This window comes from Nuphar pumila, chromosome 13 (assembly GCF_984573655.1).
Source record: "Nuphar pumila chromosome 13, dmNupPumi1.hap1.1, whole genome shotgun sequence".
NCBI lineage: Eukaryota > Viridiplantae > Streptophyta > Magnoliopsida > Nymphaeales > Nymphaeaceae > Nuphar > Nuphar pumila.
Genome location: NC_143261.1, coordinates 27,726 through 41,939, shown reverse-complemented (window position 1 = coordinate 41,939; position 14,214 = coordinate 27,726). Strand labels below are relative to the sequence as shown.

The 14,214-nt window shown below is 37.6% G+C and overlaps 1 protein-coding gene and 1 non-coding gene across 5 annotated transcripts in view; one reads left to right on the top strand and one right to left on the bottom strand.

Annotated features, from left to right (window-relative positions):
• LOC149817422 (mediator of RNA polymerase II transcription subunit-like protein) overlaps positions 1-14,214 on the bottom strand; it is a 76,639-nt gene that overhangs the window by 50,182 nt on the left and 12,243 nt on the right. For 3 of the 4 annotated variants that reach the window (XM_089985900.1, XM_089985901.1, XM_089985898.1), the window contains exon 2: positions 3,817-4,039. In XM_089985900.1, the coding sequence (XP_089842026.1) occupies positions 3,817-3,979 (163 nt within the window). In that variant the 5' untranslated portion in view covers positions 3,980-4,039. Of the gene's footprint in view, positions 1-3,816; positions 4,040-11,268; positions 11,287-14,214 lie in introns of those variants that run through there. The other variant, XM_089985899.1, reaches the window with a different exon arrangement.
• Positions 9,776-9,891, top strand: LOC149817423 (small nucleolar RNA SNORA17). Its single transcript, XR_016427504.1, has one exon. It is a non-coding gene; the product is annotated as a small nucleolar RNA SNORA17 (small nucleolar RNA).

Sequence of the window (14,214 nt, the reverse complement as noted above, 5' to 3'; positions counted from 1 at the left end):
ACTTATCTTATAAATTGTCTTCCATCCAAAAATTTAAATAAAATTTAACCTTTTGAAATATTATATCAAAAAGAACCCGACTACAATAGATTGAGAATTTTTGGACGCACATGTTTTGTTCTTATGGATAAAAATGACAAACTCTCACCAAAAGTCATTTCTTGTGCATTTTTTGGATATTCTGAAACTCAAAAAAGGTTTTGATGCCATGATATTAAAAATGACAAATTGTATGTTTCTAGAAATGTGACTTTTTTGAAAAACGTTTGTGGTTTTGAAAAATGTGAACCTCACGAAGAAAATGTGGACTATTCTTTCTTGTTTGACTTATTATCTAGGAATGATGATATTTCTAGTGATGATGAATTTACATGTACTGATCTTAGTGATAGTGAAGTAGAAGAAAATAACAATTCTTCACATCTATTTACAAATCATCATATTGAAGAAAGGGCATCTAGTGATCCTATCACTTACACACAGAGATAAAAGCATTTTTAGAAGTGCAATTGAAAAATATAGTAAATATAGTGAACCTAGTGAATCTACCTCTTCACATGATGAAAATCCTCGAAGAACCGAAAGGACTAGAAGAGTTCCTTCTAGGTTTATATCCTATGATTCATTCTCACCTAAATATAGAGCTTGTCTTACTATCATTCACTCATATGTGGAATCTAAAAACTTTGAAGAAGCCAAGAAGAGTGTTGAATGGAAAGAAGCTATGGATAATGAACTTAAAGCTCTTAGAAAAGCTAAAACATGAGAATTTTAAAATCTTCCTAGTGGTAATAAAACTATAGGATGTAGATGGTTTTCAAGGTCAAGACCAAGAGTGATGGATCTCTTTAAAGGTATAAATCTCGTCTAGTTGCTAAAGAGTATAATCAAGAATATGAAATAAACTATGATGAGACATTTGCCCCTGTTGCGTGTATGGTTACTGTTAGATGTCTCATTACCATTGCCTCAATTAAGAAATGAAATATTTATCAAATGAATGTTAAAAATGTCTTTTTAAATAGTGATCTTAACGAAGAAGTCTATATGAATGCTCCTCCAGGTATGAAGATTCCTAAAGATAAAGTACTTCGCCTATGAAAAGCTCTTTATGGTTTAAAACAAGCTCTCAAGGCTTGGTACAATAGATTTAAAAATATAATGTTACAAAATGGATTTTCTTTATGTTTTACTAACACAGCTTTGTTTGTTAGGAAATCCAATGCAGGATAGTAATTTTATTATTGTATGTTGATGATATGCTAATAACAGGTGATGATACTAAAGGAATTAAGAGCATAAAATCTATTCTAAAAGATAGATTTGAGATGTCCGACTTAAGATTCCTAACGTATTTTTTGAGAATTGAAGTTGCCTATTCTCATAAAGGTTATTTTTTATCTCGAATTAAACTTGCATTTGAGATCATTGACAGGTCGGGAATTACAGATGACAAGATTTGTGAAACTCCTGAGGTAGTAGGAACAAAGATGAAAATCGTTGGATCTCTAATGTATTTTAGTATCACTAGACCTAATATTTCACATGTTCATATTGCAAGCCAAGCCTATATTAGTTCATATGAGTGCAATTATCCGAATCATCCAAGACCAAGATGGATACCGATGAGTCTGAATCTACCGTAGCTTAAGGACTCAGATTAGATACGAGGGACCAAGTACGGTAGTCATGTGAAGCTTTCCTTACCATGGTTGGCTTTGTCTTTCTCGAACATCAGAATATCAATTGACGGATTTCTTCACCAAGGTGTTCTGTTCTCCTGGATTCAACTTTCTCCTCGGCAAATTTCAGTTATTGTGCCCTAAGTTTGAGGGGTGTTAAATTGTATCCCATATATATAGAGAGAGAGATACATATACATATATTTTTTATATATATTTATATGTATCTATCTATTTATATATATGCAAATATGTATACTTTTACTTTTGTAATACCCGCTAGGGGTAAATCTGTCTTTTGCTTCTTTGCGCACCTTTCTTTTTGTAATTTCTTTTCTTTTTCTTTTCTTTCTTTTTCGTCATTTTTATTTTTTTGTTCTTTTGGCTTTTAGCCATGGAGGGGCCCACCTCATGTGAACGTTGGAACCCTCCAACGGTCAATAATATGACTGTTGGATGTAGGGGCTCCAACGATCACATGAGGGAGCCCCTCCAAAGGCCCTCTCTTGTCTCATAAATAGGGGACTTCCCCCTCATTGTAACTTAAGTTTTTTGTAAAGCTCTCACTTATGATTCAATAAAGATTCTTTTTATTTGTATGCCTTTGTGCATTTGTATCCGTGTGGGTGTTTACCTTCTGCACATGTCTCATATCAATAATATAGTGCCTTTTGTGCACATAGTCTCTTTGTAGACTTTTTCACAATTTGGTGTGTATTATTGTTGTTCTTGGTGTTCTTTGCAGCTTCTGGGTTGCTATTTGAAGGTGTGTTTGAGTAGGATTGAGATATGGTGAAGGGGAAAGCATGCAACTCGTGACACGAGTCAAAAGGGCAAAATTTATCCTAAGTTCATCCCTTACTTATTTGTTGAGTATTCATACACACACAAAGGACAGAGATGATATTGTTAAATTATATGTCAATGTGCATATAGATATAGATATATTCTTATTTTTTGTTCTATGTAAACTGAAATACCCATCAGGGGTATTTCAGTCATTTCACCCATGTATATGTGTCAGCCTATCAGTTTTTCTTTTCTTTCTTTTGTTTGTACAACATGTGTCAGCCTATTAGATGCATCCTAGTTTTTCAAAGATGCATCTCTTTCCTTTTTTGAAAAATATTTGTAACGAAAAGGATATATATCTCGTAAAGATTGCATTTTTGAAAAAATGGTTATTCCTTTTCCCCATAGATCTTTTGTTTCTACTTGTCCTTTTGAATTAGTGCATTCAGATGTATGGGCCCTTCATCGGTCATATTGAAAGAAGGTTACTCCTATTATGTTATTTTGTTGATTACTGAATTAGTGTACGTCATATTGAAGTATCAGCTTGCAGATTTTTTCACCAAAGCTCTTCCTGCACTTCGTTTTATTTTCTCCTTATTAAACTTTCGGTGACCTCACCGTAAGTTTGAAGGAGGGTATTAAAAATGTATATATATGCTATTGTATACATATATATATATATATATATATATATATATATTTAATATGTATGTACAGTTTTGCAGGTTTGTAATTTGTCATGCCCACCAGGGGAATTTTTGTTCTTTTACCCCTTGTAATTAGAACAGTCCACTAGGGACTGCTTTTGTCTTTTTTCTATTTTTATTTTCTTTTCTTTTTATTGTTTGACCAAGGGCTTTATGGTCATTAACCATAGAGTCGTTGGGACCCAACGGTCATAAATATGACTATTGGGGAGCTCCCAACGACTATGAGAGCCCCCCCTTGGTCCTTTTATTGTATAAATAGGGGTTGTTAGTCCCTCTCCATGTAATGTTTTTCTTAGCATTTTTCTCAATACAATATTGATTATTTTTGTGTTCTTGTTCCTCTTTGTAAGCATTGTGCTTAGCCCTTTGTGGCTCTTTGTATCTTTTTCATTAGTGGCCTCTTGTGTGATTGTGAACTCTTTATAGCACTTTGTGGCATCTCTCTTGTGCACTTGAGTTTCATTACAATCATGTGGTAGAAAATAGTTTTGAAAAGATTTAAACAACACTACAAGACCAAAAATAATTGCATGTCGCTGTCAACTCCAGACGATGTGCCCAGGATCAAATTTTGTTTGTGTGAAAATTCAACAAAGCAAATACCTGAATGATTAGAAGAAAAGTCTTACTCTGATGAGATGGATGTACTGAACGATCAATTGCTTGAAGCTCTCTAGCAGGCAAACATGGAAGAAGAGCAGCTTCAAGAGCCATAACACAATCAAGCATATTATCCCTAGATGGATTTTTTTCAAGTTGGTGGTGGTGGTGGTGATGGTGTTGCTGCGACATTAATACTACCAGGATTGACAACAAACAACTAAGCCACCATTTCAAGTCAAACTGATGAACCTGCAAGAACAAATTTATGAGCTCCTTGAAAATGCCAAAGTTGTGAAAAACACCAAAAGGAATAAAGAGCAAGCCTGTCCTTAAATAGAGCCATGTATTTATATTTCTAAAATATGTAACGGATAGAGATTGTATGTGAAACTAGTTGTGTTTAATATTTGCCATCAAAAAGGATATTTGAGGTGAATGTGATCGATTCTGCAGGTTGGGTGAAGCCACCAATGTCCATGTTTCTCTCATCCAGCCAACAGAATCTAGTGTCCAATGATACAACAAATGAGAATACAACATTCTGATTTGAATTGGTTCCATTTTGCACAACTAATAAGTCTCTCCCGGGAGCAATACTCAACCTCAAAGGCCTATTGCTAGCTGACCAGATCCATATTACAAATTTACAAGGAACCTGAATGTCACTGGAACTTCATCCACTGGTTGGGCTGGCTTATACTTATTGAGGGCCTTACGATTCCTTTTATCTATCTTTCTAAAGACCATACAAACCACCCAACTTTCTCAGGTGGCACCAAGGGTTTGAGGGTGGACAATGATACTTGCTATCCATAATCTTCCCAGAGCAATGACTCAGACGACCATAGAGGTGCCAACACTATTGAGCAATCCTAGCCCTAACCACAACTATTGGATCGAGATTGTGGGACGCAAACAAAAGCATGCATATGATGCGATCATCTTTGATCGACTGCTCGGGTGTTATTAGCTTTTACGAGCACCAGCCTGAAGAGGCGTAACAACCAGTGTGGAACAACAGCGCTCACGAGTACTTCGCCTAATCTAGGTGGAGCCTACTCTGGCACAGCAGCGCTTAAGAGTACTTTCCCTACTCGAGGTGGATCAACTACTCTGGCACTGCGGCGCTTATGAGGGTTTTGAACTTGTGACATCCTTTCAGCTTGGTGACGTTCACAAGTCATCCATACCAGATGAACATAGCCCTAGTGTGTAGAAATCTGATATTTTACCAGCTGATAAAAATGGTAAATATCAACAGAAAATCATTTTAATTTTTAACTTTCATATTCCTTTACAAACATTTCTCTTTATTTTATTAGTTAATTTTTAGCTGATATTTTGCTGAAAAAAAGAACATGACAAAGAAAAAATGGCTGCCACTGTTTTCTGTAAACGTTTGCGCTATGGTCACAAGCATACGAAAATGGCAGATATGCAATACAATACGAATACACAATTTTGTGAAAAGTAGGACACAGTGGCACACATTGTTTAACATATGATATTTAATCTATTCTTAATGTTTAATTTATAATGTATTTATTTTAATAATTATATTATGTAAAAATATAATAATACAACACAAAAAATATTAAAGTTATGACATGTCAGAAGGGTGTGATAATTCATCACGCAGCATGTGTCTGTGTCTATGTCATGACATAGATACCAAGCAGAGGTCAAATAGTCCAGGACATCTCCAATGTTGAGTAGCCAGCACAAAGAGGCAATCCCCTTCTCTGATCAAACTTCGTCCTCTCTCATCAATGATATGGCTCGGATACCATACCAGCAATGGATCGCACAAGAGAACAGTAAAGGAGAGAAACTTCATCCATCCAAAAATGAGAGAGCTACACTAATATGAGGGAGACGTCCCCTTTACCTCACTAGAAGACAAAAACAGTGAACTCTATATCTAACTATGACAAAATACAAGAATACCCCTAAAAAGAATGAAATGTACATGTACATAGTAAGAGAGGTAGCACACAAAATAGCAATACATATATTACATCAATCTTAACAAAGCCTTGGGATCATCCAAAAAATATAGTCATCTCTCTTCATTACCGTAATGAAGGATCCTTCCCATCTTTAAGTCCTATAATAGTGACACAATCATAAAGAAAAAAAGTTATAGTGCAATTTAAACTCTTGGTTAGGAAATTAACAGAAAGGAGATTTTACAGGAAAAGATGGAACATGAAAAGCAGAAGAGACAGTAAACCATGGAGTTTTAGTACTGCCCTTCCCAACCATGGGAGTGGTAGAGCCATCAGCAAGTCTAATGGGATCATGTGAAAGTAGGAGACAGTCCAAGAAGGTACCTCTAGGGTTAGATCTTCCCCAACTTTCATCTCCAATTCTTCATTATGTTTGCCAATGGATCTCACTCATTAGATTCAACTTTCTTGGTGCCTTTTCTGCATTTGAAGTATAAAATGCCTTGTTCCTTAAGAAGTTGGGCTTTCTAACAAGATCCCAACACTCCTCGACCACGAGTAGAGGCTTCATCTCTACTTCTTCCTCTCTTAAATGAATCTCTACCCCTGCCAGTGCAGACTTCTTCAAACTTGCTCCACTAACTTGTAACCTCTTTCTATCTTCCACTTTAAGAAGTAATGAGTACACAATACCCAACGGAGGAAGAGTTTTCCTCCCTAGGTGGCTGACTTTGATAGCTCATATTTAGGAGCAACTCCCCATTAGAAATCAAATACTTATCATTCTTTTGACTTCTCTTTGGAGCACAATTGGCACGGTATATCTGATCAAAATGATGCAACTCATCCCACAAGCCCCTCAACACGGTATAATAATCACTAATTGATTGGCTTCCCTATCAACACCTGATTCTATCCATTATATCATATTCTTTGCTACATTTTCTCATTTTGAATAGGCCTTTGCTACAGCCTCCTATATTTATTTTGAAGTTTGAAGATACATGAAAGTTTGTGAACTAAGTCACAGGGACTCGGCAAAATAGGTGCCGCACCCGCGTCGACGCGATGCGGGTGCGCGTGTGGCACCGGGTGCGGTCAACGCACCCAGGGTCATTTTTGTCCACTTTTTGGCGTTAAAAAAAAATCCCCGATGAAAAGGAGGATTAGGGCAAAAAAAAATTTGATCCTAATCTCTCCTCTCCCCCTGAGCTCGAGCTCTCTCCTACCGACGCCCTGACGCCCCAACTCCACCGCCCAGGCTCCTCCTCTCCTTTCGCAGGTACGTACCCTCTCTCGCTCTCTTCTTGTGTCGGCAGGGGAGGGGCCGACCCTCCCCCCCCTTTCGCTCCCTCTGTTTTCAACAGGTGAGGGGCCGAGCCCCCCCCCCCCCCCCCTCTCACTCTCTTGTTGGGTCGGCAGGGGAGGGGCCGAGCACCCCCTTCCCTTCTCGCTCTCTTGTTGGGTCAACAGGGAAGGGGCCAAGCCCCCCCCCCCCCCCCCGCTCTCTCGCTCTCTTGTTGGGTCGGCAGGGGAGGGGTTGAGCCCCCCCTGCTCCCTCTGTTTTCGGCACGGGAGGGGTCGAGCCTCCCCTCTCGCGCTCTTTTTGGGTCGGCAGGGGAAGGGTCGAGCCCCTCCCCCCTCTCGCTCTCTTGTTGGGTCGACAGGGGAGGGGTTGAGCACCCCCTGCTCCCTCTGTTTTCGGTAGGGAATGAGCTGAGCCCCTCCCTGTTTTTGGCAGGGGAGGGGCCGAGCCCCCCACCCTACTCCATTTGATTTCAGGGGAGGGGCCGAGCCCCCCCTCTTGCTCTCTTGTTGGGTCGGCAGGGGAGGGGCCGAGCCCCCCTCGCTCTCGCTCTCTTGTTGGGTCGGCAGGGGAGGGGTTGAGCCCCCCCTGCTCCCTCTGTTTTCAACAGGGGAGGGGTCGAGCCTCCCCTCGCTCTCTTTTTGGGTCAGCAGGGGAGGGGTTGAGCCCCCCCTTCTCCCTGTGTTTTCGACAGGGGGAGGGGGTCGAGTATAATTGATTTGAAAATTTGAATGTATTTTTTTTTTGTGTTTTCAGGATAAAAATGACGGATAAAGGGAAAGGACTTGCGTCATCCTCATCCCAACATGTGAGTTCTGCTGCTAGTTTTGTTGATAGTTGCAATGGGATTGATGATGTGGGGCCACTATGGGTACATGTAGATAAACTTGCAAAAACTGGAGAAGGAGGTGGTGGAAACAAGAGATTTCGATGCAAGCTCTGTGAAAGAGATTTTGTTGGGTCTTACACAAGAGTGAAGGCTCATTTGTTGAAGATACCAGGACATGGCATTTCAGCTTGCAGAAAAGTTGATGAGGCAATGCGAAGACAATACAAGAAAATACAAGAAGAATATGAGAAGAGAAAGGCAATGGTCGATTCTTCTGTAGTTAGTGTGCCATTTGCAAACCATCAAGAAGATGCTGGAAAAAAAAAGTCAATGTAGGAGTAGAGGAACGATACAGGCAGCATTCAATACATATGGAAGAGAAGAATTGGATAAAAAAGTTGGGAGGTATTTTTATTATGGTTCACTCCCATTTAATGCGGCTAGAAATCCTTATTGGAAGGATTTAGTAACAACCTTGGCAAATTGTAATTGGAGTGGTTATGTGCCTCCAAGTTCAGAAAAAATATGAACCACACTTCTTGCAGAAGAGAGGGCAAATGTAGAGAGGTTGCTGGAGATTAAAAAATATTCATGGGAGCAAAATGGAGTTTCTATTGTGTCTGATGGATGGACGGATATTCAAAGGCATCCATTAATCAATTTCATTGTTTGTTCGCTTAGTGGCCCAATATTCTTGAAAGCAGTTGATGCATCTGGAGAATATAAAAACGCAAAGTATTTGAAGGGATTGTTTATAAAAGTGATAAAAGAAGTGGGTGATCAGAAAGTGGTACAAATCATTACAGACAACGCTTCAGTTTGTAAAAGTGCAGCATTGAGTTTGGAGAGTGGGTACCCTCATATTTTTTGGACTCCCTGTATAGCACACAGCTTAAATCTAGCCCTAAAGAGCATCTGCAACCTCAAAGAAGAAGAAAATTCACAAGCATATGCTTTATGTTCATGGATTGAAGATTTAGAAAGAAATGTCAAAAGCATTAGGAATTTTGTTGTTAACCACCATCGTGATAATGCTATATTTAATAGGCATTCTGATTTGAAATTGTTGAAGGTCGTTGACACACATTTTGCGTCCATCATTATGATGATGAAGAGGATTAAAAGAGTGAAGAATGCTTTGATTAACATGGTGATTGATGAAAATTGGACATTCTATCGTGTTGATGATGATATCAAGACTCAATAAATTAAAAAATTCATTCTTGATGATGAGTTTTGGGACAGAGTGGTATACTTCATTTAATTTACGCAACCTATTTGGGAAATGTTAAGAGAAGTTGATAAGGATGAGCCCATGCTTCAAAGAGTTTATGAAATGTGGGATAATATGATTGAAAAAATACAAGTTATAGTTTTCAAGCATGAAGAAAAAAATCTTACATTGGATGATTCGGATTTTTTTAATCATATTCATTCAATTTTAGTTAAAAGATGGATAAGAGCAACACTTCTTTGCATTACATGTCACATTCTCTTAATCCAAAATATTATGCAAATAAGTGGCGGGCTGGTGGTATTGGTCGTGTCCCTCCAAATTTAGACCTAGAGCTATCAAGACATAAAAATATGTGTATGACACTATGTCACACGGACTCGGCTAAGGAGGTGCCGCACCCGAGTCGACACGCCCCGACACGGGTGCGGACTCGGGTGCGGCTTCGGACTCGGCCCGGACTCGGTCAACGCCGAGTCGGACTCGGTCAACGAGTCCAGGCCGAGTCCGTCCACATTTTGGACTCGGTCAACTTTGACCGAGTCCAAAAATGTCTCTAAAAAACTAATTTTTTATATTTTTATTTAAAAAAATATATATATATATAAAAGGCACTGTGACTGTGCAGTCTTTGCAGTGTGCACAGTCACAGACTGTGACTGTGCACAGTGCACAGTCTTTGCAGTGTGCACTGTGCACAGTCTGTGACTGTGCACAGTGCACAGTCTTTGACTGTGCACAGTGCACAGTCTTTGCAGTGTGCACTGTGCACAGTCTGTGACTGTGCACAGTGCTGTGCCTGTGCACAGTCACAGTCTGTGACTGCACAGACACCTGTGGCATTTTAAAAATAAAATAAAATTATATATATATATATTTTTTTTTTTTTTGCCGAGTCCCCGTGTCCAAAAATTTTAAAATTGTGCCGCACCCGTGTCGCACCCGCACCCGCACCCGCACCCATGTGACATAGGTATGACAAGATTTTTTTCAGAAGCATATCTTCTACATCTAGTCACACAAGAGTTTGAAAATTTTTAATCTTCGAGATTATATGGACCGGCATTATTCACGAGAGAAGAAGATAATATAGATCCTATCACATGGTGGTCAACATTTGGATCAGAAACACCTCTTCTCCAACATCTTGCATTAAAATTGCTATCGTAGTCTCCTAGTTCATCTTGTTATGAAAGAAATTGGAGCACATATTCTCAAATCCACAACATGAAGAGAAACAAACTCACCAGCAAGCGTGCAGAGGATTTAGTATATGTTCATTCAAATCTTCAATTACTTTCGCGAAGCAATGATGAATACAGGTACTAATTTGCTCTCTTAGTTATTTGATTATTTCTTAGTTTTTATTTAAATATACTTGTATTGTATTTAACATTTTCAAATTGGGTTTGGATAAGAAACATCCAAATTTTAGGATGTAAACCCAGAAGAGTGTGACTTCGAGGGAGAACATGATTTCAACATAGCAAACATGGATTTAGTTGAGCTCAGTATTCCTTCTACTGATGCATTTGATGATGAAGAAGAAAATTATTAACATTCATTACTTCATCAGGATATACTTTGGTATGTAATTTAGTTCTTTTATGCTTTACTTATTTGATTGATATTTAGGTCGATTTATGTAATTGCTTTACTTATTTGATTGATAATTTGATATTTAGGTTGATATACTGCATGCATGATTAATGATATTATGACAATGTTAATTGTTAAATGTTAAAATGTTAAAACTCCATAATTATATATATATATATAATTTTTTTTTACATTTTTGCCCCTGTCGCACCCCCGCACCCGGGTTTTTTGGAAGTGCCGCATCCCCGCACCCGCACCTGCACCCATGTGACATAGTTTGTGAAATACTATGTATCATGGATTGAAGTAACAAAGATGTTACCAATGTACTCTTTTTGCCAAGTATTATACTTAGGACTCCTTTCCTTCAGTTTCAAGGCAACTCCCATCCTCTTTTCATGCACATTTGGGTTAAGGTCCATTCCAATTAAAAGCAACCATTAAAACCAGCACACAAACATCCCTGCAACCAGTTGATCCTACCTACCAGTGCTCAATATGCTGCATTCAAGGCAAACACAGAACCAACATACAAATACTCCATTAGGCCATTGATGTTACCTGTTAAAACTTCACTACTCCACTGTCCAAGTTCGCCGCAACCTCAAAAAAACCAAAAGTTTCTTTTGATTTGTGGTTTCTTTATGCTTCTAATACAGGTAACATCAATGGCCTGATGGAGAATTGCAAACACGCCCTAAGTCTGCATGCATGTAGTAATAGTGGAATTAATGATTTACACTTACATTGCTTAGGTGATCATGGATAGTCTAAACTTGACAGAAGGCCCTTACTCTTGAGGAAGACATTGCTGTAACCAAAGAGCCTAAATACTATTCAACAGTAATCTTAAATTCTATAAACTATATAGTTTCACAACTATAGCAGCCAAACACATGTAGGAATCAATGTCCCAAATATCGTCTCCAAGAATTTCTCTGCAAGGGATATCTTGAAAGACTTTCAAAGGTAGCATTTTTAAAAAAAGACTCCAAAAAAACTTATCTTCAAAAAGAATTAAAAGATTATAGATATCCTTGTAGTGAAAGGCAAGTTTAAACATAATTAAAAGCATAGTATTAAGTGTAAAAGAAGTAGTCTGATATCAACCTTTTCCAAAAAGCAAACAAGATAGTTCCATATCAATGGAAATAAACAAGAATTGCCGCTTCCAACCCTATATAAGTCAAATAACCTTTTTGGTCAGCTTAAATTATTAAACTTGAAACTGGTTAAATAACAAAAATGACCTTTTTCAAGAGCTTTTAATCCTATTTTGTATCGACACTTCTGTTGCAATTTTAAGAAAAGATTGTGATAAAGTCACAGTAAATTCAATAATAGCAATAAAATCAGTTGATTGCATCTTTCATTTATTTATCATGTTGATTTACCGCAAAAACACAATAAGCTAAAAATAGAGGCAATATATGTGGCTATGGTAGAAACTGCATAAGGTCACCTAGGTTGACAATTCTTCCACAGAGGATGCCTATAAAAATAGGCAGCAAGAATATGATGATCAGAAAAGGATCACTCGACCAAGTTCACTACACCTAGGACTTCCATTTCATTTTCACGATTTTTCCACATTTGATAGCATTGTGCTTTGCCACACAAAACCACAACTATGAAGTTCTTATGCTCACATTTTCAAGTTTCAAAAGACCTTACTGGTCAACAATGACCCATTTAAAAGATAATTGATTCAATACATACTCTAAAACTGTTCTCCTATGATGGGGAGGACTTCATCACGTTACTGTGATAATTACATGTGTTTTCCAGTTAATCACCCTTGACAGATTGCTTTTGTAGGCAATTTAAAGGCAATAAAACTTAAAAAATACAAGCTATATCTTTAGACATTTGATATTTATCCAACTGAAACCAAACCTTCATATGGTTTCTTCACTTGGCAACATATTTGCTTGCAAGTTCATTGATATACTAAAGTAGATATATAACCATCAATTTCTCAAATTAATGGCTTTATCCATGAGACTGAATAGCTGATTGAATCTATAGGACATATAATCGTGCCATCAAGCAAGATCAGCATATAAATATCTCCCAGTGGCAAATAGAATTTTGAATCCCCTCCCCTGTTAAGAACCTAACCTACACTATGGATTCATGTCCATGGTGGATGAATGCCTCAGAAAATTTAATAACAATATCGGTGTGATCATCGCAAAATTTTTCCTCTCGTAATATTCTCTCTTTTCCTTCTCTTTTCCTTTTCTAACCTCTATTTCTTCCTTTTTGAAGGGAGAAAAGGGCAGAAAGAAAGAGAGAAGAGAAAAGAAGAGAAGAGGAATTCTTTTGCGGGGTCTCACTTGACCTTAATTTTGAAAATATTTAGAAAATAACTCGTCTCCGTTTTGAAATATTTGCAGGAAAACTGGGAGACGGGATCCGCTCGTCGGTACGAGGTTCGACCGTTCCTGGCGCCTTTACCATGGGTAATCGAACCAATGGTCGAATTCATGTCTTTTACTTTGCAAAGAAATTATCTAAGAATCTATTCTAAGTCTAAATGCACAAAGAATCATGCTTCTGCAATGCAAGAATGTATGCTCTTTTTGAAAATGTTTTGAAATATTTCAAGTGTTTCTGAGATGAATCTGATGATAGAGTGAAGAAAATGATTTCTAACTTAAGAACTTAAGATTTAAAGTTCTAAGTTTTTAGAATAATCAGAGGTTGAGAACAAATTTTGACTTTAAAATGAATGTTTCTTCTGAAGTTGAGATAAAAGGAAAAAGAAAGGAAATTTCGAAGTCATAAATGGACTTTGAATCAGAATAAAGATGAAATGGAATTGAATTCTAACTTTAAAGTTTGAAATCAAAAGAAAATGTGGGAAATAGATTTGAGAAATAGGATAGAGTTGGAATTTCAAGATGAAATCTTAATCCAAAATCTGGATTCTAAATAGAGTTCAAAGTTGAATTTTCGATTTAGGATCCGAAATAGGAACTTGATTTGAAATCTGGAAATGAAACGGAATTGGTTTAATAATCAAGATGAAATTTGGATCTGAAATTTTGAATGAAATTGGATCTAAGTTTTGGAATCCAAGATGGATTTTGGATCTGAAGTTTGAGATCTAAAGTAGAATTGGGTTCTGGATCCTAAAATGGATTTGGATCTGAAGTCTGAGATCCAAAATGGAGTTGGGCTCTGGATCCTAAAATGGATTTGGATCTGGAGTCTGAGATCCAAAGTGAAGTTGGATTCTGGATCTTAAAATGGAATTGGATCTGAAGCCTGAGATCCAAAATAAAATTGGAATCTGGATCCTAGAATGGATTTTGGATCTAAAATCTGAGATCCATCATAGATCTGGGTTCTGAACCCTAAATGAAATTTTGGATCTGTAATCTGAGATCCAATGTAGAATTGGGATATGGATCCTAGAATGGATTTTGGATCTAAAATCTAAGATCCATCATAGATCTGGGTTCTGAACCCTAAATGAAATTTTTGGATCTGTAATCTGAG